This window comes from Elephantulus edwardii, unplaced genomic scaffold, assembly GCF_000299155.1.
Source record: "Elephantulus edwardii isolate Elephantulus edwardi_28Jun2011 unplaced genomic scaffold, EleEdw1.0 scaffold00268, whole genome shotgun sequence".
NCBI lineage: Eukaryota > Metazoa > Chordata > Mammalia > Macroscelidea > Macroscelididae > Elephantulus > Elephantulus edwardii.
In genome coordinates this window covers 3,122,550-3,147,410 of record NW_006400018.1, presented here as the reverse complement: position 1 = coordinate 3,147,410, position 24,861 = coordinate 3,122,550, and the positions used below count along the sequence as shown (strand labels likewise).

At 41.2% G+C, this 24,861-nt stretch overlaps 1 protein-coding gene across 1 annotated transcript; it reads left to right on the top strand.

Annotated features, from left to right (window-relative positions):
- Positions 1 to 521: 521 nt before the first annotated feature.
- MS4A3 (membrane-spanning 4-domains, subfamily A, member 3 (hematopoietic cell-specific)) lies at positions 522 to 23,888 on the top strand. The gene is made up of 7 exons (XM_006899908.1): positions 522 to 532; positions 4,495 to 4,669; positions 5,344 to 5,481; positions 5,972 to 6,028; positions 14,730 to 14,888; positions 17,620 to 17,721; positions 23,844 to 23,888. Exons 1-7 carry the CDS (start codon positions 522 to 524, stop codon positions 23,886 to 23,888), a joined length of 687 nt encoding a protein of 228 aa, XP_006899970.1.
- The last annotated feature ends 973 nt before the right edge of the window (positions 23,889 to 24,861 follow it).

Here is a 24,861-nt window from a genome sequence, read left to right as displayed (position 1 = left end):
GAAGTCCCTGACAGCAGAAATTTCTTAATGTTTTTTGAGTTCAATACTCGACTGCCAGATACTGTTCTGCTTTCCCTTAGTGTGTTTTTGTGTGTATTTCATGTGGGTCAGCAAACCTGTGAAAATCCTAGTACAGTCAGAGGAATTTGTCCCTTTTCCTCCTTCAGTTACTGCCTTTAACCACGCAATTGGCTCTCTGTTATATCCACTTGCACAATCTCTTCCTCTAGGCCTACACAAGATTTCCACTCATACTTCTTGTACAAAGACCATGTTAAGCAATCTCTAAAAGCCGGGAGCCGGTCCTCCTGACATCAGTTTTGTAATCATTACTAAGCCTTCAGGAGGCACGAAGTGTCAAACACAGATGTGATTAGCACACCCTTCAACCTGCAAAGCATTTCCACTGGCTCCCCCAAAGTGTTACACAAGGCAAAGATACGTTGAGCACAAGGAAGAACAGAATGCCTCAGACTTGGTGACCAGAAGTGCTATTGAGGGAAGGAGACTGTCAAGGCCTAATGTCACCAAGGTAAGTCCTATCTGCATAGAAATTTTTTTCTCTAAATTGCCTGTTAATGTGGCCTCCCAGTGGGCCCCTGGGATATCTGAAAGTTTTCCTTGTGGTTCATGTGTGGGGAGCTGGAAACTTTTACCATGAAGATGGTTTGGCTTTAGAATTAATCACCACTCTGATGCCTTGGTAAAAAGTAAATAAATAAAAAATTGCTTTTTCTTTTCACGGAGAAGAGTGAAAGAGTGAATTGGGGGGGCAGGGGTGGATAGGGGAAAAAGTGCCATAATGAATGACTGGAAACCCTAAGTCTCTGTAAACTTTCATTAAAATTAATTTAAAAAATATTGGGCATAATTTAATAGTTAAATCTTTGGGAAAACCTGGACATACACACTACATGTGTGCATACATACATGTAGATATAATAAATACAAGTGGCTGCCCTTGAACTTGGCTCTTAGATCTGGTAATGAGATGGTCTATACACTGCTGAGGTATGGGGTTTATTGAATGAGTTTCAGCAGAAGCCTTGAGGGGAAAATACAGCCTAATGATGCCATAGAGTCATTACTAGGCTCCGATTCCCAGCCCTTCCAGTGGCCAACTGTGTGGTCTTGGGTAAGTTACTGAATTTCTCTGTTCTTTTACTTGTTAATTTATGAAATAGAAATGATAAACTTGGTTTGTATGAATGCTGTGGGAACTAGCTAAATGGAATCAAATACTTAGAACAATACCAGGAAATAATTATAAGGGCAAGATTCAAAGCAAAACCAAAGATTCCATCACCATCAGTCAATTCAGACTCCTGGGGACCCACCGTGGTTTCAAAGCTGAAAATATGAGTGGCGGGACATGGTCCCATTTTTCACCCCTGGAGCATCTGTGGAGTTGAACTGCTGACCTTCTGTTTAGCAGCCCAAGACTTAATATGAGGTAAATGTAACTGTTAAATTCCTAGGAAATATGACTTCTTTTTAATTGGAAACAAAAAGGTAAGTGGACCAAATTTTATTGAACATAGTCTTAATTGACAGCTAGAAATTCTTTCTGATATTGGAAATTATAGTGTCAAGTTAAAGTAATATGACTGCAACAGATTTTCTAAGTCCAGACCTCTGCCTAATTCCTCCATATGAGAAGTTTCAATCTTTGCACACATATTTTTCATTATCACCTGTAGACATGATGGCATCAGGCTGGGCCTAAAATTCGTTTTTTATTTATTATCAAATAGGCTTTAGATAAAAGCTGCTAAAAGTAGTATTAAACCAATAATGGAAATTGGTTGAAGTTTATTAAATATGCATTTTGTTCACATTGTTGTTAGGTGCCATTGAGTCAAGTACATAGAGACTCTATGAACAATAGATCTCAACCCTGTCCTATCCTGCACCATTCTCATCCTCTCTGACGTACTGGATCCTCTTGCTGCAGTCCCCGCATCAGCCCATCTCACTGAAGCTTTTCCTCTCTTTTGCTGTCTTTCTTGAACATGATTTCCTCCCAAGGAATAGCCCTTTCTAGCCATATGCCTAAATTATAGGAACCAAAGCTTCTCCACCCTTGTCATTAAGGAGCACTCTGGAAGTCAAAATTATCCTGAAAATGAGAGATACATTAAAGTCTTACATCCCACCTCACATTACCATGGAAAAAGGCCAGACACTATTTACATGATATCAATTGCCCTTCAAAAACACAGCTTCTGACTTTGGATTTCTGTGTTGTGAAACTAACTGGACATGGATAATTTTCAAAAGAACTGAACTCCCAAGGCAAACTGGTTTTTACTAGTTTATCTAGACCATTATTGAGCAGAAGATAATGTTTAGATGATCATTTGCTTCTAGGATCAAAGTTTTAAAAGGACATTTAATGACAATGACCTCATCCCCAATATTATGTGAATTCCTGAAATTTGAACCCACAAAGTTAAAGAAAATAAGTCTGGTGCTAGAGGTACAGTGAAGAGATAAGGAAATACAAACTCTTCAGGTGATTGAAGTGTGGAGTGATAAGGGCTTTGGAAAGAGAACTAGAAACTATTCTGAGATTAACTACAAGGAGTGTTTCATCCAGATTTGACCAGAGTTCACTGGCCTATGCTGAGAAATGTGGAAGACAGTCACCTGGACTACTGATCAGGAGAGATCCAATTTTGTTCTCATTCCTGAAGAGGGCAATCCAACAGAAGGTGGAAATTCTAAACAATATAATTAATGTGCAAATAAAATCTTGCTGAAGGCAAACAACAAATACTGGAGAGGTTGTAGAGAAACTGGAACTGTTATTTGCTGTTGGAGGGAGTGTAAAATAATGCAACCACTATGGAACACAGTATGACACTTTCTCAAAAAGATGCAAATGAAATGCTATTTGACCCAGTAATTCCACCACTGGGAATATACCCCAAAGAAACTGCCACCCAAGCAGATATATGCACACCCATGCTTATCTCGACTTTGTTCACAATAGCAAAGGGTTGGAAACAAATGCCCATCAACAAACGATTGGATAGAGAAGCTCTAGTATATTCACAAATGGAATACTATGCTACACTGAAAAACAAGGAACTCATGAAATATTATTCAAAATGGGTAACCCTGGAGGACAATATGCAGAGTGAAATATCTCAGTCACAAAAGGACAAACACTGCATAGCCCCACTGTTGTAAAACGGGACTGATACTGGGGTTGAGGAGAAACTGAGAAAGATGGGATAAATTGTGTGTACTGCATTGAAATAGATGAGGGAGAGAACTGTTTAAAAGGGATATATGATTAGGTATTATTGTCATGACCAGAGTCCAGAATGAAGGCTGCAGAGTGGAGTGGACTTGGGGGGAGAGATTGTATAACAATGAAAGAATTTTTCTTTTACTTCTCAAAGAGAAGAGCGAACTGGGGGGGAGGGGGCGGGGGAGAGGGAAGAGGCTGGGCAGGGAGAAAAGTGCAACAATGAATGGATGGAAATCCAAAGTTTCTGTAAACTTTCATTAAAATTAATTTAAAAAGGGGAAATTTACTAAATAAAAAAAAATCTTGCTGAAGATTATCTTTCAAAAGGACTGAAACAATATATCAACAGGCAACTTCCAATTCAAGCTGGGTTTATAAAGACTATCACTGGCATGGAGGATGTCACTGCGTGCCGGGGAGTGGGAAGTAAGTCATAGCTGACTCTCCAGGGAGTTTTCAAAACCTCACAGGGCATTTTGCTAGGAGGGACCAGTACTTGCAAAAGGATATCATGCTTGGAAAGGTGCAGGGACAGTGGAGAAGAGAAAAACCCCAGATGAGATAGATTGACACAGTAACTGGGGTGACGGAAGCAGGTGTGCTGGAGGCACTGAGACTGGCCCAGGATAGGGCAGAGTTCAGAGATACTGTACGTAGGGTCACTATGAGGCGACTCGAAGGTACATAACAATAACAACAACCCGCATGGGAGGAGATTGCACATCTTCTCCTGAAGAGCACCTGGAGGATTTGAACTGTATACCTTTGTGTTGGTAGACTAATTCCTTACTACTGCCTGAACACATTCAGAGCACCTAAACCATGCTTGGCATACAGTAGCAAGATAAACAAATTCTATTATTATTGATAAACTATGACTTAAGCCACTTTTCTCATGTCAAAGATGACTACTCCCAGAAACCACAGGAATTTGCAAGTCCAGTAGTAATTTAGGAGAATAGACACTACACATTGTTGCATGTAAAAAATGAGAAAGGATATTCTTTTCTGTTTTGCAGTCAAACTGTCTAGTCCCACTACAATGGTCCAATGTCTGTTAGGAAATGAAAAAACAAGCAACATTGCATAAAATCTATTATTTTCTCTACTTTTCACTTATTGTAAACAGCTATTTTGATTTTGAATAGAATTAAATCTTTCTGTTATACTCAAATATATTGTTCGTTTGTACTTTTAGAAAGAACATTGAACCTTTGGTTTTCTTTTCTGTAAAGTCGTGAACAAACCCAAGTGACCTCCCAAGAGGTTGGCAATGCAGAGCAGGGGGCAGCCTCTCTAGGTGGTGCCCCAAGACGGGAGAGGGAACCTGAGCCAGAGAACAACTCTGTTTACCACCTGATTGATGGATTACAAAAATTCAGGAAGGGGGAGCTGCTACAAACTCTTGGGGTAAGTGAACCTTAATTTAAAATATCAAGAGGTATCATAATGAGTATTATGTACAAAATCTTGCTTATTTCCATGGAAAGAGATTGCTGACTTCTGCTTCCCTGCTTCACGTTGTCCTTTAAGAAAAAAAGGGGATGTATTTCAAATGAGCATCAGTGTGGAAACATCCTCTCAAGGGAGACAATAAGAACTATTGAGAATATTCTCCAAGGTTTCGCATTTCTTTTTTGTCCCTTTGGCCATTCAACATTAGGAGGTAGCCATAAAGTTCAGCTTCCATATTTCAACTTAAAATATTGGATTGAGGAAGAAGATGGAGTGGAACGCTGCTTACTCTATGTCTGTCTTGGTCTTATTATTGGCTCCAAAGCATTCTGGGAAGAACACTTGGACCAGTCTATCTAACCAAGTATTACTCTTGTACCATTTTCGGAAGGGAGTTTGTGAGAGTAAATAGGGGTTAGGAAAGAGTTGAAGATGTTTGGATTACAAAATGTCTAGGGAGCATAGTGTGGATCGAAAATTTTCTCGAGGTATCTCTTGTCGGGTGATTTGAATTTGACATTTTAACCATTTCAAGCAGGGACACTCCTTGCTGAAGGCTGCTAAAGTGGCCTCTTCTCAGTGTACACTTTACGACAATTACACCCGTCTTTCTCTTCTTGTCCTTCCAGGCCATCCAGATCCTGAACGGAGCAGTAATTCTAGCCCTGGGAATTTTTCTGGGCTCCTTACAATATGCGTCTCATCTCTACAGGCACTTCTTTTTCTTTACCTTCTACACAGGCTATCCACTATGGGGCGCTGTGTTCGTGAGTATGCAGAATTCTCTGACCCCTGGTCCTTTGTGAGCACTGTTAGAGGCTTGTTTTCTTTTAAATGCTTTCTCATAAGGAGTTTGTTTAGCGGTTATATGAAGGTTGCATGCTGTCAAGTTCATTCTTAATTCTGGACACAAATGAATTTCTAAGAGAAGTATCTTTCTGATAAGAAAGTAAAACAAAACAAAACAAATATAACCCTTAATTACTGTATACGAATTAAACCCCAGACATTACCTGAATATTCATGCATTAAATTAATGTATATTAAGAAAGCTGAATGAATAATAAGCTTTAGTGAATTGCCTTGTGGTGCGAGAGAGTCTTAGCCTGGGAAGAAAAACAACTTGCCTGCTAATTCCTTTCTGAAAATATGACTGACTATAGATAGAAACCTGGTATTCAAAGAAGGGGGGGGGACCCAAAAAAACAATTGAAACTTAATAGTACTTTATCTGCTTAATTTTCTATTTTAAAACAGTTTATTGGTTCTGGATCCTTGTCTGTGGCAGCAGAAAGGAAAAACACAAGAGTTGCTGTAAGTCACCGTTCTTTTAACTCTGACCATGGGTGTGGAAATGAATCATGTACCAGTTGCAGGACAGTACAGGTTGCCGTATCCAACTATGATACTGAGTCTCATGCAATGTACAAGAAAGTGAAATCTCTTTACTTCTGGGGAAAGGAAGATGGAGGAACCCCAATCACATAATAAAACAAGATCCAGGAGGGGTGGGAAAGGCTGGAATCAGAAGAATGTGGATGTGCAGGTCGAGGGGGAATTAGTCATTTGGTTGTACAATTTGATGGGTGGGAGGGGGTGAGGGAAATTGAAAGCCTTATTCTAAATCTGTGTTCAAGTTTTGTAAATAAACTAGTAGAGGGGGAAAAACCATAATACATGGGAATGACTGAATGAAACACAATGTGAATGAAGAATAGTTTGAAACACAATGTATATGAGCTTTGTAAGCAAACAAATATAAAATTTTAAAAAATTGAATTTTCTTAAAAAAGGAGTTTTGGGGGTGGGGAGAGTGTATGAGAGAGTGAGAGTGAGAGCGAGAGAGCACATGCAAGAAAGAAAGTAAGAAAGAAAGGAAAAAAGCAAGTAAGCAAGAAAGAAAAGAAATATGCCCAAGAAGTAAATAAAAGATTCATAAATGCTAAAATAATAGGCTATATTTGAAATAGAATTAGGATTTATAAATTAAAAGAATTGTGACAAACTATGTAATCCCTCTGCACACATCTCTATGTAACAGAATCAGTGGAATTATCCCAATAATCTTCATTCAAGAGTAAAAAATTATTTTAAACTGATAAATAACATCTTAAAAAAAAACAAGAAGAGTGTGCTATGCAATTATGCCAAGAAAAATAGAAGACAGCTACCTCGCCAACTGACTGGAAAGATCCATATTTATTCCCATTTCCCCCCAAAATCATCCAAAAGAATATGGAAAATATAAAACAATATCACTAATATCACATGCAAGAAAATCTTGCTGAATATTATGCCAAAAATAACTAGAAGAATATATCATCAAAGAACTTCCAGAAAGACAAGCTGGATTTAGAAGAAGACATGGCACTAGAGATATCATTGCTGATGTAAAGATGGATCTTGGCTAAAAGAAGAGAGTACCAGAAAGATGCTTGCTTGTGTTTTACAACTATGCAAGGCATTTGACTGTTTGCATCATAACAAATTATGGCTAACATTGAGAAGAATGGTAATGCCAGAGCACTTGATTGTACTAATGGAAAATCTATAATTAGACCAAGCAGCTGTGGTGTGTCATTAGTAGGAGAACACTGCATGGTTCAAAATTAAGAAAGGAGTGCATCTGAAATGTATCTTTTCTCCATGCCTTTTTAGTCCACATCGGAGCAGACCATGTGGGAGGCTGGACTTATGAAGAAAGCAGCATCAGGATTGGAGGAAGACTCATCAACAATCTGTATTGTGCAGGTGACATAACCTGGCTTGCTGTAATTGAGGAAGACATGAAGTCTTTGCTGCAGAAGATAAAGAACTGCAGCTCAAAATTAAGAAAACAAAGATCCTCACCACCAGATCAATAGGCAGGATCATGATAAATGGAGAAAAGACTGAGGTTGTTAACGATTTCATCTTGCTTGGATCCACAATCAGCCCTTGGCACCAAGAGTCAGAAAGTCAAGATGAATTGTATGGGGAAAGTCTGCTTTCAAGGACCTTTCCTGAATGCTAAAGAGCAATGATGTCAACCTAGAATCTAAGGTGCGCCTGGCTCAGGCCATGGTCTCTTCAATTGCTTGCTGTGTTTCTGAGAGCTGGGCAATGAATGAAGATGACAGAAGAATCGATGCCTTTGAATTTTGGTGCTGGAGTAGAGTACTGAACATACGATGTACAGCCAAGAGAACAAGCAGATCTGTCCTTCGGGTGGTGGAACCAGGAGGCAAGGATTTTGAAACTCCACCTGACATACTTTGGACATGTTGCCAAGAGGGACCAGTCCTTTGGAGAGGGACGTCATGGTTGGAAGGGTAGAGGGTCAGCAGAGGAGAGGAAGACCCTGGATGAGATGGATTTGACACAGTGGCAATGGCAATGAGGTCACATGTGTCAGAGATGGGAAAGTTGGCTCAGGATAAAATTAAGGTTCAGAGCCATTGTTCATTGGCTTGCTATGAATCATTGTTGATACAATGGCACTTAACAACATCAACAATAATGTAGTTTTCATATGTTGATTACCCTACACTTGGTTGTTGTTGTTGTTGTTGTTGTTAAGTGCCGTCGAGTCGCAGGTGACTCATAGCGACCCTATGAAGGAGCGTCCTCGACACTTGGGTGCTTTTCGTCCTCTCTGCAGGTTCATAGGATTTCCAGAGGCGAGCTGTTACGGAAGTGGATGCCACTCCTCCTTCCAAGCTTGTTTAATTGGGGAGCTCCACCCCACTCTCAGTCCGCATTGGGTAGCCAGCCATTAATGCATTTGATACATCAGTGTTCATAGCTTACACAGTATAGCAACTGCAAATTAACCAATGAAACCAAACTAACAAGTTTCAGATAACCAGTTGCTGTCAGGTGATTCTGACCCGTGACCTGCTGCGTGCCAGAGCAGATCTGTACTTGTGGGAGTTTTAATGGTTAATCTTTCAGAAGATTACACTTGGTTACTGACTTCTAATTATATGGCATTGTGATATGAGAATGTTCTTTGTACTATTCTGATGTTTTGAATTTATTGAATATGCTTTGTAACCTAACATAAGATCTATTTTGGAGAATGATCCATATTTGTTGTAAAAAGAGGTGTACTGTACTATTGTTGGGTGGAGTGTTCTGTTCATGAGACCAGTTTGGCTGATTGTGTTGTTGAGATGTGTATTGTTGTTGAATTTCTTTCTAGTTTTTATGTCTTTTACTGAATGTAGTACATGAAAGTCTCTTACCATTATTGGGCATTCCCATTCTGTTCAGGTTTGTTGTATGTATTTGTGAGTTATTCTATATAAAAAGAACTTGGTGTTAGGAATGAAGGAAGACTCATTGGTTGCCTGTGTGAGACGGATGACACACTTGCTTGCAGAAGGTGAAGACCCTATAATCTTCAATATGAACTGCACTTAAACATCAAGAAAACAAAAATACCCACCCTTGGATCAATAAGAAACTTCAGGGTAAATGGAGAAATAATTGAAGGGTCTACCCTCGGCACCACTGATAGCAGCAATCAGGAATTCAAAAGACATGTCGTATTGGGAAAAGCCACCGTCACGGACCTCTTTAAAGGTCAAGGATGTCAATTTCAAGTCTAAGATGTGCCTGATCCAAGACATTGTCTTCTTAAATGACTTTTTGTGCATTTGTAAGTTGGACAATGAATAAGGATGGCCAAAGAAGGGCCTTTGAAGTGTGATGTTGAAGAAGTTGTTATTGTTGTTAGGTGCCCTTGAGGTGAGTACAGCTCATAGCACCTCTATTAACAAAAGATCTGAACTCTGTTCTGTCCTGCACCATCCTCGTACTTCATAACACACAAAAGCCCACTGGCAGCAGTCACCATGTCAGTCCACCTGGTTGAGAGCCTTCCTCTCTCCTTCACCAACCCTCCATCCTTTCTTCATCATGTTCTTCTCCAAGGAATATTTGTCTTCCAGTTCTATTTTCCTTGGGATATATTCCAAGCAGTGCAGTAACTGGTTCATATGGGTCTTCAATGTTCAGCCTTTTGAAGAAACTCTAAACTATCCTACAGACTGGTTAATTGTTTTAACTTCTATTTATTCTGAGTTTAAGGCATGGATATTGCAGGCATCAAACTGATAGTTCAAATTTTCTTATCTATTCTGCCATTCTGTCTTTTGTCTGGTAAATTTAATCCAATAATATCCAGTGTTATTGCCAATTGTTGTTGTTATGTGCCATTGAGTCACTTGCAACTCATAGCAATTCTATGTACAATAGCTCTGAAACCTGCTCTATCCTGTGCCAACTTTATTGTCTCTGACACCCCTACCCACATTACCCCAGTCACTGAATCAATCCATCTCATCGAAGGTCTTCCTCTCTTGTGCTGTCCCTCTACATTCCAAACATGATGTCCCTCTCCAAAGAATAGTACCTCCTTGCAACATGCCCTAAGTATGTCAGACAAAGCCTCAGAATCTTTGCCTCCAAGGAGCAGCCTGGTTTTACCCTCTCCAGGATGAATCTGTTTGTTTCTTGGCAGTCCATGGTATATTCACTACTTTTCTCCAGCACCATAGCTCAAAGGCATCAATTCTCTTTCTATTATCCATAGTCATTGTCGAACTTTCTGATATATAGCAAGTATTGGCAAAGACTATGGCCTGAATCAAGTGCACCTTAGTCTCCAGACTGATGTCATTGCTCTTCAGTACTCTGATGAGGTTCCTGACAGCAAACTTTCCCAATGGAATTAACTTTTTTATTTCCTGGCTTCTGGTACCAAGAGTCTTGATTGTGGAGCCAAGCAAATTAATTGCCAAAAGGTACAAATTTATTGATGCTCTTTGTGTGTGTATGCACTGATGGTTTTCATAGACTTTTCTGCACTGAGTTAACTTTGTTTAGAGTTTCAATTTCCTCTGTTGTTGCTGATTTTCTGGATACTGAGTTTATAATGCTTTTCTTATTTTTATTTTATTGTTAAAAAGGTTTATTAATGTCTTTCATGGCTACTCTGAAATGTAATTCCTAAGTTTAAAACAGCTTCTATCTTGACATCATTTTGAGATTTTCTCCTTTTTAAGGGTCTATAAAATGCACCATTTATTCCTTCATTTTGCTTTGCAGTTATGCACCATTTGAAGCATCTGTTCCCCAATTTTCAGTTTCGTAACTTTATTTAATTTTTGAAAAGACTTTATCTGGGTTGGCTTCCGGGAGAAATTATCGTGTCTCTTAAGATCAGATTGTTATCTGACATTGTTAGTTGTGTCTGAAGAACTCCTTTTCTTATACAGTTGATCTGGTTTTTACAAATTTTCATACTTTCCGCTTGCAAGCATACTAATTTTATTGTCATACTTAGGGGACAGTGACGGGCTCAAGGGACACAATTCCTGGAAGTGTATGCTGCTGGGGGGATGGAGTGGCATGGGATCACATAAGGTTGAACAACTGAGGTTGAACAGAGGGGTATCACTAGTTGTAAGGGGGAGTGGGGATGGAACCACACATCCTATTGTCTGGTTTTTTTTTTTATGTTGTTGTTGTTGTTGTTGTTGTTATGTGCCGTCGAGTCGCCTGTGACTCATAGCAACGCTATGTACAACAGCCCTAAACTCTGCCCTATCCTGTGCCGATCTCACCATATCCGACACACCTGCCCCCATTAGTACCCCAGTCACTGAATCAATCCATCTCATCAAGGGTCTTTCTCTCCTGCACTGTCCCTCCACCCTTCCAAGCATGATGTTCCTGTCCAAGGACTGGTAATGTCCAAAGTATGTCAGATGAAGCCTCAGAGTCCTTGCCTCCAAGGAGCAGCCTGGCTTCATCCTCTCCAGGACAAACCTATTTGTTTTCCTAGCAGTCCATGGTATATTCAATACTCTTCTACAACACCACAGCTCAAAGGCATCAATTCTCCTTCTATCCTCCTTAGTCATTGTCCAGCTCTATCTGATGCATAGCAAGTGATTGCAAAGACCATGGCCTGTATCAGGCGCACCTTAGTCTCCAGTCTGACATCTTTGCACTTCAGCACTTTAGAGAGGTCTGTAACCACAGGCTTTCCCATTGTAATACATCTTTTCATTTCCTGGCTGCTAGTGCCAAGAGTGTTGACTGTGGATCCAAGCAGACTAAAGCCGTGAACAATCTCAATCTCTTCACCATCCATTATTGATGCTGCCAATAGGCCTAGTGGTGAGAATCTTTGCTTTCTTGATATTGAGTTTCAATCCATGAGAGAAAGGAACGTAGAGCACTCTTCCAGCCTCTGGCTACCAGCATGGGTGCTGATTCGATACAAGTTTCGGTGGGGCCTCTGGGGAATGGAGTCTATAGCTGCCATGGACCATCCCCTCTCAGAGAATCCTTCACCCAGATGATCAGGCACCACGGCAGTGAGTGGTACTACCCCTGGCTCCCTCCTTTCTCTGGGGTTACTTGAGTCTCCAAAGTTCTTTCCTATTTGTCTTCCTAAAGTCAATTTCATGATCTATTCACTTTGCATTACTCTGTATTTGTCTACCCCCTGTCTTTGTCTCATTAGGGGGTCCACGACATTCCCTTCCTATCCTCCTAACCTGGGAATGTTGCTGGCATTGTCTCAAAATGACATCCCACCCTAGCCGGTGGGGACCCCCACACAGTAAATCCCTTTCTTCTCTAGATCTGTTGGTTTTTTTAATTCCAATTATTGCTTGATGTATGTTTTTATCCATCCTTCTGTATGATATGCAGAGCTTCAGGTTTCTCATTTATATCTGTTACCCTTAGTTTCTCTGGTCTTTGTTGAAGAAAGATGGGATGGGGTGTGTCTGGCCAGGATGTCATCTTAGCTCCACCCCAGAGAGTTTTCCACCTCTGGGTTGTTTTTGGTTTTGTGTTTTGTTGGTTTTTTAAAAATTTTTGGGTGTGTGTGTGTGTTTTGTTTGTTTGTTATTGTTGTTTTTAAACAGATCAACAGGACCTCTTCCCCAGGTGCCTCTCGGGTAAGTTCGAACATTCAGCCTTTTGGCTAGCAGTCAGTCGTGTTAGCTGAGCCACCCAGGGACTCCAGTCAGACTGTGTATTCATCTCTATCAAACCTCTGTAACTGCTGTAACTGCTATTTCCTGGAGACCTCCACATTCTTGACAGGTAGTCTCTTCTGAGCAGCACTTTGCAAAGCAGATCACTCGCCTCTGCTTCCAGCAGTGTGTTTCTGTGGCTTCAGAAGGCCTTGATCGATTTACTTTCCTATGAAGGATGGCACAGGACAGGACCAGGTTCAGATCAATTGTTCATAGAATTACTATCAGTCATAGTTGACTCAACAGCACCTGGCAGTTCTTTGCTCCTTTCAAGTCTGAGGGACCTCAGAGTTCAAGTATTGATTTAGTCTGTACTCTTTTGGTGATCTCCTCTGTTCTCATGAATTCGGATAACATCTATGTGTGCACAGGATAGAGCCGGGTTTTGCTTTGTTGTTCATAGGGTTGCTATATGAGTCATAGTTGACTTATCAGTTCCTAACAACTATAACAAGCCCACAACTTTGAAAGAAATAAGGAAACTTTGAAATGAGCCCAGATCTCATCTGTGTGTAGGAGGCTGGCATATAAAATTTCTTCCACTTAGACATATAAAAGATCCAAAATTCAACTCCTAATCTTAAATTTTCTTCCTTCCAGTTTTTCTTATATTGTTGTTATGTGCCGTCAAGTCGCCTGCGACTCATAGCAACTCACAGCTCTGAAGCCTGCCCTGTCCTGAGCCAGTCTCACTGACTTCGACATGTCTACCTCCATGACTCCAGTTACTGTATCAATCCTTCTCATCCAGGCTCTTCCTCTCCTGTGCTTGTCCATCCAGCCTTCTGAGCATAATGTCAGTTTTTCAAGGACTGGTCCCTCCTGGCCACGTGCCCAGAATATGTGAGACAGAACTTCAAAATCCTAGCCTCCAAGGAGAAATCTGGTTTCACTCTCTCCAAGACAGACTGAGTTGTTTTCTTGGTGGTCCACAGTATGGTCAAGATTCTTCTCTAGCATCACAACTTCTAGGTTATCGATTCTTCTTCTGTCATCCTTAGTCATTGTCCAGCTCTCTGATTCAACTGGAACACCATGACCTGGAGCAGGTGCACTTTAGTCTCTAGACTGACATTGTTGCTTCTCAGTACTCTGGAGAGGTCCCTGACGGCAGATTTTTCAATGCACATTGTCTTTTAATTTCTTGACTTTGGGTGTCAACAGTGTTGATTGTGGAGCCGAGAAAGCTGTAACTGTTCACAACCTCAATCTCTTCACCATTAGTGTGTTCCTATTTCCTTCTTGGTAGAACGTAAGCTCCATAAGGATGGGGGTGTATTTATTTGTTTACCAATCTTGGAGAGGGACATCCTGTTTGGCAGAGTGGAGGGACGGCACAGGAGAGGAAGACCCTCAATGAGATAGATCGATTCTGTGATTGGGGTGGTGGGAGTGAGTGTGTCAGAGACAGTGAGCTTGGCACAGGGTAGAGCAGGGTTTAGGGCTCTTGTACAAAGGGTTACTGTGAGTCACAAGCAACAGCACATAACAACAACAACAATGTTGCCCACATCTAAGATACTTTGTTGTTGTTGTTAGGTGCCATCAAGTCATAGACTGAGCCACCCTGTGAAGGAAAGACCTGAGCACTGTTCATAGAGTTTCCAGAGGCAAGCCATTTCGGAAGTGGATGCTACTCCTGCTTCCAGGCTTATTTTAATCGGGGAGCTCCACCAAACACTGTCCACCATGGGTAACCACTATCACATTTGGCACATCGGTGTCACAGTGTTCAGCATCACAGCAACCACGAGTTACCTCTGTACAGCAATGCACAGACCAGTGTTATACCACCTAGAAGAATGTTTGACAAAAAAACCAATTTGAACTAAGCCTGAGGGCTGCGGATTAAAATAATCCACCTTGGGCTTGGTAGCATCACTTTTTAAGGGGGCATTTAATCAATATTTGCGTCAATGAATTACAGCAGAGGGAGTAAAACATGTGCTCTTTATATTCTTACTCTCTTTTAGATGCAGAGCAGTTTCGGGATGAACATCTCCAGTGCTGTAATTGCGCTCATTGGAATTATTTTTCTCTCCATAAACTTAGCATTTAATAACCAGTCACTCGAGAGCTGTGGCTCTTCACAGTCACCAGATCTGTGCACTTACATGGGCTCCTCATCAACAGTAGGTTTTAAAAAAAATGCTTAATTATAAAATCATTCAAATAATGAGAAATATACAGAACATAATATCAGATGCTGTATAGGGAGGATAGAAGGAGAATTGACGCCTTTGAGCTGCGGTGCTGGAGAAGAGTATTGACTGTACCATGGACTGCTAGGAAAACAAACAGATTCATCCTTGGAAGCAAGGATTCTGAGGCTTCGTCTAACATACTTTGGACATGCTGTGAGGAGAGACTGGTCCTTGGAGAAGAACATCATGCTTGGGAGGGTGGAGGGACAGCGCAGGAGGGGAAGACCTTCTATGAGGTGGATTGATTCAGTGGCTGGGGTAATCAAGATGGGAGTGTCAGAGACAGTGCGACTGGCACAGGACAGAGTGGAGTTTAGGGCTGTTGTACATAGGGTCGCTATGAGTCGCAGGCGACTCGACAGCACAAAACAACAACAACAACAACATACTGGGAGCTCTGTATGGGAGCTCTCATCTAGGGAGCTCTGGTGGCCTAGTAGTTCAGAGTTGCACACCCAGTTCAAAAGTAGGTGGTTTAACCCTGCTTATTGCTCCATGGGAGAAAGATGGGTAGTCTCCCACCGTGCGGTTTACTGCCTCTGAAAACTCGAGGGAGGGCCCACTATGGGTCAGTTCTGACTTGACAGCAATATATTGACTCTGTTTATGGGAGATTTTTTAAATTTTTTAAAAAATTTTATTAATTATTATATATGTACCGTCAAATCAGATCTGACTGGTACAGGAGGAGATTGTCTCTCCTTCTCCAGCAGAGCATCTGGTGGATTCCAACCACATACCTCTGGGATTGCAGTGCAGCTTCTTGCCACTAGGCCACCAGAGCTCTATGGGAAATTTTTTACATTATTTTCTTGAATATACTTTTTATTATGTAGATTTTTTTTTGGTCTCAGATTTTTCTTAAATGTTATGGTATTTTTCTTCCAAAGCAATTTTGTATTTGCCCTTCTAGTTCCTCCGATAATAATAAAATGGGAACAATTCTATTCAGTGTTTAAGTTTTCAACATGAATGTTTGAGGAGGTGGTGTTGATGAGTGCTGTCGGGTTGCCTACGACTCCTAGCGACCCTGTGAACAGCAGGTCTGAAGCTTGCCTCTTCCTGAGTCCCCCACATGATCTCTGTCATGATCAGGGGCATGGTGGCAGTCACTGTGTCAACTCATCTTTTTAAAGGTCTTCTCTTTTTTCGGTCCTTTCCAAAATTCTGTCCAAGGACTGGTTTTCTCTGATTGTTGTTGTTGATGTTAGGAGCTATCAAGTCACGTACCAAATAAGTGAGATGAATTTTCCACATCCTTACCTCTAAGGGAAACTCTGCTTGCACCTCCTTCAAGTCATATTTGTTTGCTCTTTTGACAGTCCATGTTGTTGTTGTTGTTATGTGCCATCGAATCACTTGTGACTCATAGCGACCCTGTGTACAACAGCCCTAAACCCTACTCTGTCCTGTGCCAATCGCACTGTCTCTGACACTCCCATCCCAATTATCCCAGTCACTGAATCAATCCATCTCATAGAGGGTCTTACCCTCCTGTGCTGTCCCTGCACCCTCCCAAGCATGATGTCCTTCTCCAAGGACTGGCCCTCCTAACAACATATCCAAAATATGTCAGACGAAGCCCCAGAATCCTTGCCTCCAAGGAGCAGCTTGGTTTAACCTTCTCCAGGATGAATCTGTTTTTCTAGCAATCCATGGTACCCTCAATACTCTTCTCCATCACCACACCTCAAAGGCATCAATTCTCCTTCTATTCTCCCTAGTCATTGTCCAACTCTCTGAATGCATAACAAGTGATTGCAAAGACCATGGCCTGTATCTGATGCACCTTAGTCTCCAGAGAGACACCATTGCTCTTCAGAACTTTGGAGAGGTCCCTAACAGCAGACTTTCACATTGCAATAATTGACAGTCCATAGGATATTAAATACTCTTCACCAACACCACAATTAGTTCATGGGACACTGCAAATGTCTAACCCTTTCTGAAGCCCTCTGTGAAGGAGCCCTGGGGGCTGAGTGGTCAGGAATTGTGCTGCCAACGCAGAGGCACACTGAGTCGGCCAGGTCTTCACTGGATTAAGATGAACAGTCTCCTCCGACGCGGTGAAATGCCTCTGAAGACTCTCTGGAGCGTCAGCTCTGAGTAGGTTCCGACTTGACAGTACACAGCAACCACTATGAAGTGCGAATAGCACAGTGGCAAACGGGGCGTGCATGTCCATTTACCTGATGAGATCTTGTTCCTGCTTTCAGATGGGTAGACAGAAGTGATTGTTTCAAGGTCCCTGGATAGCATCAACCATTTGCATTAACATAGAAGGGTCAAACTTACCCGATGGTACCATCGAGTACAAGCTTGGCACTCTGTTTCCATAAAGGTCACGGTCAATGATCAATGGAGCAGTTCTACTCCGTAACAGCATGAGTTGGAATCTTGAGATCAACTTTAGGGCAGTGGGTCTGTGAGAGCATCAGAATTTTGCCTCTGTAACTTCTCCCCATCCATATCACGTAGGTTGATATAGTTGATATAGAAATACAAACTTTTTCTTTCAAGGGAAAACTCTTTCCATGTATTTAGGTTGGGATTGTGTTCCTTCTAGGGTGTGTGTTTCAGTAGGTTTCACAGGAGGGAGATCTTGTCTATTTTCCTGCCTGCCTCCCTTGTGTTTGATACGTGGCACCCTGTCCCCTAGGGTCTGGTGTCTCTAATGCTGATCCTCACCTTGCTGGAATTGTGTGTAACCATCTCTATTATAGTCATGTGGTGCAAAGCAAACTGCTCTAAATCAAGAGAGGTAAGTGTGTCTAAACCACCAATAATATACATGTTCCACAAAACTCCTCTAGGCCTGGAGATTCTTCTCCAGACTGGTGGGACTCTTAGACATAAAAGGACATTTTTATGTGGTAGCGATTTCTATGGTTGTGGATTAAATGAAGGAGAGAATGCAAACACAGGCTGAATAACAATCTCAATGTGAAATTGTAAGGAGAAAAGCTGCATCTGTTATTTAGGAACATACATTTTAGATACAAAACAATGACATTTCTTTTCTGATAGTCTGTTACTTTCTAGCTGTATTACTAAGGAGCAACCACAAATCCTTCTAGATTTCAAATGGAAAATACATGCCCACTGGGGAATGAGGATAACATTATGTTGTTGTTTTGCTGTTATGTGCCATCAAGTCACCTGTGACTCATGGCGAGTCTATGTACAACAGCTCTGAAACCTGCTCTATCTTTTGCCAACTTTACTGTCTCCGACACCCCACTACCCCAATTACAGAATCAATCCATCTTATTGAGGGTCTGCCTCTCTTGCACTCTCCCTCTACCCTCCCAAGTATAATGTCCCTCTCCAAGGTCTGGTCCCTCTTTGAAACATGCCCCAAATATACCAGACAAAGCTTCAGAATCTTTACCTCCAAAGAGCAGCCTGGTTTTACCCTCTCAAGGATAAACCTGTTTGACCTCTTAGTTCATGGTATATTCAAAACCCTTCTCCAGCACCACATATACTATGTTGTTGTTGTTGTTGTTATATGCCATCGAGTCGCCTGCGACTCATAGCGACTTTCTTTAATATTTTCTATGTGGAAAACTTTATCTATCTATATCTATCTATCTATCTATCTATCTATCTATCTATCTATCTATCTATCTACCTATCTATCTAATCTATCCACCCATCATCCATCTACCATCTATCAATCTATTTATACATTCATCCATCCAACTTCTATGTATCAATCTATATTCATTCTCTCTCTCTCTCTCTCTCTCTCTCTCTCTCTCTCTCTCTCTCTCTCTCTCATATTTTCCAAATTCAATTGCCATCAGGTTGATTCTAACTCATGACAACCCCATGTGCATCCCCTAAAACTGTTCCATTGAGTTTCCAATGACTGATATTTTTGCAAGTAGATCACCAGGCCTTTCTTCCAAGTCACCTCTATTCAAACCCCTCCAGTTTTGCCCTTTGTAGCTGAGTTTGTTAACAATTTGCACCACCCAGGAATTTCCTTATCAAGAATGAGAGCTCAAGGTTCCCTTCAGTGGTGTTTCCCCCTCCAGCCGGAGTAGGGAGCACCCATACACGTACTCATATTTTAGTTCAATGAGTCAAGAAATATGATCATGTTGAAGGTAATGGGGATGCATGGCAGGAGAAGGAAGAGATGACCCTATGCTTGGAGACTAATGTTGCTTTATTTTACAGGCAATTTCTTCACCTCTAAGCTCTGTGCAATCAGGAATGCTTCCGGATACAAATAATTTTGAGAGCAAGAAAATCCAACTTCCAATTTCTGATGAGTCTGAATTTCACTTAGGGACTCAGGAGAACATGGACCCATGAATCACAGCCGCTGGTCCTGGCTTTAACTGTGAGAAGCATGGATGTTTGATCCAGTCTTTCTATCCTATCAAATCGTTAGTGTGAGATTGACAGGCCAGATTATATCTTCTTACTAAATCTTCTCTCTTGCAACTTCTATGATGAATTCTTCAATGGTGTTTCAAGATTGGGTTTCATTTTCTTTACACATCTACTTGAAGCCTTTTGATTTTGAAAAAAAGTATATGGTGTGTCCTATATTTTATACATTTTCTCTTGTATTTAATTTCCAACTACACACTTAGAAGAAAACTAGTCTTCTTTTCTCTCCCCTCACCCCTCTTATTACAGGAAAAAATTGTTTACATTAGCGAATACCATCTCTGTAAAAGCTATCAAATACAAATCATCAGCATTCTTGTTAATATATTTTTTTTTTACTCTATTTGAGATGAGGGGGTTGAGCTTTAGAGTTTTAATGTCAGTCAGAAGCTGAGATTCATCCGTGTGCTATTACCTAACTGATGATTTAGGTGGGAGACCAAAAAAGTGTTCAACAAAGGAGTTACCATAAACCATAGAATCAGAAAGAATCAGAATCGAAGTAGTCTTTGTCGTGATAGATGGAGAAAGGAGTGAAGTTGTCAATGACTTCATCTTGCTTACATCAGCAATCAACCTTAGTATCAATATCAGGAAATATATTGCACTGGGCAATTCCACTGTCAAGGACTTCTCCAAAATACTAAAGAATGGTGTCAGTTTGAAGACTAAGGTGGTCTGTTTCAGACCATGACTCAATTTCAGTTTCAATGACTTGCTGTGCATCTGAGAGCTGGACAATGAGAAAGGATCACAGAAGAAGGATGGAAGTCTTTGAGTTGGGATGTTGGAGAAGAGTACTCAATATCTCACAAACTGTCAAAAGAACAAATAGATATATCTGGAAAAAAGTGAGGCCAGAGTGCTCCTTGGACACAAAGATGACGAAGCTTCGTTTCACATACTTTGGGCTATTCCTTGGGGAATGACATCATGTTTGAAAAGATGGACGGTCAGAGAAAGAAAGGAAGAATCCCAGTGAGATTGATCGATACGGTAATAGCAGCAATGGGTTCAAGTGTGTCAGACATGATGACAGCACAGGAGAGGACAGCGTTTCAGGTGTGTGGCTCATAGGGTGACTCTGGGTGGTGCCCAGCTTGACAACACTTAACAACAATAACAATCTGTATAAACTTGGGAAAGTAACCTAGTCTTTCTAAGTCATCTTTCCTCATCTTTAAAATAGGTATGCCATTGCTAACTGCCTCATTAGTTGTTAGGAGAGTTAAATGAAAATAAAGTAGAAGAGGGAAGCATCAAACTATTTAACAATGGTGATGGTGCTGGCGGCTTCCTGCTACTGTTAAAAGTTCATGTGGGATTATGGTCAAATACTAGGGTAGTATACACCCCCCACAATGTGTCTATCGTGGCCCCTATATACTCTCCAGTGACTTTAGTGGTTATGTTTATGTTTTCAACGTGCCAATTTGCTGCTAAAACTCTGTCTAACATATAGGTTGTTTGCAAATATCTTCTTAGATACTTACTATTGTTGTATATGGTAGACTCAGAATCACCCCATAGCTGACCCTCCAGTGGGTTTTTAGAGGCATTTAATCACATAGGAGGAGCTTGCCCATCCTTTTCCTGTTGAACAGCTGGTGGCCTTGAACTGTGTGCTTTCAGGATTGCAGTGCAGCTTCTTGCCACTAGGCCACCAGAACTTCCTTATTTTTAATCATCCCCTACATTATAAATCTATTTTTTTATTTGATCTTTCACAAATATTTTGTCACAACACTGTAATTGCAATTTGATTTAAGTCATTCTCATTTTTTTAAAATTTTATTATTTGTGTGTGTGTGTGTGTGTGTGTGTGTGTGTGCGTGCGCGCGTGCTGTCAAATCGGATCTGACTGGTACAGGAGGATATTTTTTTTCACTTCTTCTCCAATAGAGCATCTGGTGGATTTGAACTGCGCACCTCTGGGATTACATAGCAGCTTCTTGCCACTAGGCCACCAGAGCTCCCTTCATTCTCATTTTATAATGCTAATTTTAATCACTCACTTACTTGTTGCTATTTAGTCAGAACCAACAGCTGACTCACCAGTAGGTTTTCAGAGGCTGTAAAATGCCTGGAAAGAGATTGTCCATCTTTTTCCCATGGAACCACTGATGGGTTTTCTTACCAGATGACCGCCAGTCCTGAGTCCCCTAGCCAGCCAGATTGCCTTTCAAAATGACCACATTATGCCCTTCACCATTGCTGTGTCCATCTCCTTACATGGTGTTTTCTTTATTCAGCAGGTCTTTGCAGTACTTCTTCATCATTTTTTTTTCTTCTCAGAGTTACAGAATTTTCTTCTGTATCTGCTATCTTTGTTTTCTGGAATCTTGCTTTCTTGCTTTAAGAGTTCCATTGTTGTTGTTAAATGCCACTGAGTTGAGTATGACCCACAGTGACCCTTTGAAAAACAGATCTGAACTGTCCTGTCCTGTACCATCCTCACCCTTCCTGACATATTAGAGCTCATTGCAGCAGTCACCATGTCAATCCACTTGATCGAGGTTCTTATTCTCCTTCACTGAGGCTCTACCTTTCTGAGCATCATGTCCCCTCTCCAAGGAACAGCTCTTCCTAGCCTGAAGCATATGAGGCAAAACCTCATCATCCTGGCCTCCAATGAGCACTCTGTCTGCTCTCTCTCCAAGACACATTTGTTTGTTCTTTTTGCCGTCCATAATGTTAGGTCTTTGCTCTGGATATAAGGCCAAGGACTCAAGGAAGGGACCAGAGAAAGAAAGAAAGCTAAAGCAGCTTTATTAAGGGAGCTCCTGAGCGGGATTCCTAGGCCTGGAGAGAGAGACAGACCAGGGGAAAACCATTCCGTAAGGCGGGTTGGGGCAGGTTTTTATAGTAGGGTCTTTAGGGAGGGAAGAGAGGGACATTCCACTGTGGTGTAGCCAGGTGGCGAGGCTGATCACTCCCTTTGTTGATATTCTTTGAGTCTTTCATTCTCCTCCTTTGACCTTGGTCTGGGCCTGACACATGGGACGTACAGTACTCTTTTCCAACACCACAGCTCAAAGACATCAATTCTTCTTCTGTCATCTTTACTCACTGTCGAACTCTCAGATACATAGGAAGTGATCAAAAAAGCATTGAATCAGATGCACCTTGATCCTCAAACTGACATCATTACCAGTGCTATACCACTTGGAAGAATGTTTGACCAAAACCAACTAAAACCAGGCCTGGGGGCTGCAGATTAAAATAACCTACCTGTGACTTTGTAGCATAAGTTTCTATCCACCAGTCCCACGGACGTGGTGGTGGCGTTAAGTGCCGTCAAGTTGTAGATGACTCATAGCGACCCCATGAACATTTGTATAACTTTCATCATTTCTCCAAGTTCATAGAGTTTCTGGAGGCAAGCTATTTCAGAAGTGGACAGATTGAAAAGGTATGGAGATAGGACACATCCCTGGCGTACACCCTTCCCAATTTTGAACCGTGCAGTGTTTCCATGCTCTGTTCTGATGACTGCCTCCTGGACCAAGTATAGGTTTCGCATAAACACAGTCAAGTGTTCTAGGATTCCCATTCTTCTCAGAGTTAGCCACAGTTTGTTCAAATGCCTTTGCATACTCAGTGAAACACAGATATTCCTCAGGTCATATGTACGGATTATATACTTTTACCATACTTTTGCAATCTGTATGTTAACTCCATGACCTGAGAAGCTGGACTATATAAAGAGGAATGAAGCATTAGAAAAAAACATGCAAAACTACCAGTTAAGTCTTAGATCCTTCTACAAAGCAAGTTATTATTTACCAGCACTTTGCTAGGTAGGAATATCGATAAACCCCCAAAACAACTGACTGACTGACTGACAAAAAGCCGTGTTTGCTGTTGCAATCTGAGGAGTTACAGAATAGAATTGAAAATCATAAGGTTTCTGGACTATAATCTTCATTAACGAACCAGGCTACAAGGACTGCGTATTTCAACGAGTCAAGTATGTTGTTAGGCACCTCTGAGTTGAGAACGACTCACAGTGACCCTGTGAACAGCAGATCTAAACCTTGTCCTATCCTGCACCATCTTCATTGTCTGATATCCTCAAGTCCATTGCTGCAAAAAAATCTGAGAGATTTGGAATCAAATTACATCCAAACTTCTACCTTTCAACTGAGTATAAATTGTTTACACAACTCAGGGGCTTTTTCTGATGTTGTTGCTGTTGTGTTGTATAGAAACAATTTCACCTTGTGGAAATCTTATGACAGAGTAGAATTGCCTCAGAGGGCTTTCAAAGTTTTAGTTTTTTCAAGAAAAAAAGTTCTAGATCTTTCCTCCTGAATAGAAGTGAGCATGTTACAAGTGCTGATCTTTTAGGTAGCAGCCGTATGTTTAATCATCACACCACCAGGTCTCCTTTCCTAATGTTAATCAGACATAAAAGACAGAATGCATGCAGGACATCTGAGTGCACCAGTTTGCCTAATGTCTGATTCTCCTCAGATCTCCACTCATGTTAATCACCTCTTCTCACCTGGAAAAGATTAAACACAACCAGAAGAGAAACTTGTACTCTAACAGAGTGCATTCTACCTGGTAACAGGAAGACAAGAAAATACTACCTCCCCCAATCAATAGAGTAGACAATACTTAAAATCATAAAACAAGAATGAGCCACTGCATTTTTTCCCCATCACTTGAGAAGATAACCAGCTGTTGTCAAATAGATTCCAATTCTTGGTGACCTCCAGAATAGAGCTACACTCTCCAGGGTTTTCAATAGCTATGATCTTTCAGAGGTAGAAGAGTGACTTTTCTTCTCAAGGTGGATTTGAACCCCTAGCCTTTAGGTTAATAGGCAAGCATTTAACAGGTTGCACAACCCTGCCAAAAGGAGGCTTACAACTAATCCCTGGGAACATTGAGGGAAGCAGCCTTTCTCATCGAAGAAGAATCAGCAGCCGCAAGAGATGGAGGGTGGGCAAGACACGTACACACAGACACTGTCACAGGAGGAAGTATCCACGGTGGTGGAGGATGTTAGCTCCGTTATCTCTTCCTTTCATGCAGAGGTATGGTTAAACCCCATCTTGATAATTTTGTCACCACCAAAATTTTTCCCCCCAAAATTCATTTTCTTGAATGTGTCTTTGTCCTCTGTTGTGTAAGATGAAAAAGCATGGCTTTTTGAGCATGCATGAACATGGAAAGTGACCAACTTCTCAGGAGGGGCTCGAGAGAAGGAGTTGGTGAAAAGGCTGGAAGCTATTCAGCAAGTCCTGGTTTTCAAACTACTATTTTCATCCTAACAGCTCTTTGGTCTTTGTTATTGTTATGTGCTATGAGTCATAAGGGTTTCTCAGGCTACAATCTTCATGGGAGCAACTGCCAAATCTTTAATCCCACAGCTCTTCTGCTGGATTTGAACTGTCTGATTTTAAAGTAACAGACAAATGCTTAACTTTTGCAAGACCAGATCTCCTGATGCACATTGGTTAGGTTCATTAATTCCTGTAGGCAC

What these genes read in the sequence shown, in the direction of transcription:
- MS4A3 (XM_006899908.1), top strand. An exon ending in CACTATGGGGCGCTGTGTTC is followed by an intron (nt 5,482 to 5,971) that starts GTGAGTATGCAG and finishes ATTTTAAAACAG; the next exon opens with TTTATTGGTTCTGGATCCTT. An exon ending in ACTGCTCTAAATCAAGAGAG is followed by an intron (nt 17,722 to 23,843) that starts GTAAGTGTGTCT and finishes GATTCTCCTCAG; the next exon opens with ATCTCCACTCATGTTAATCA.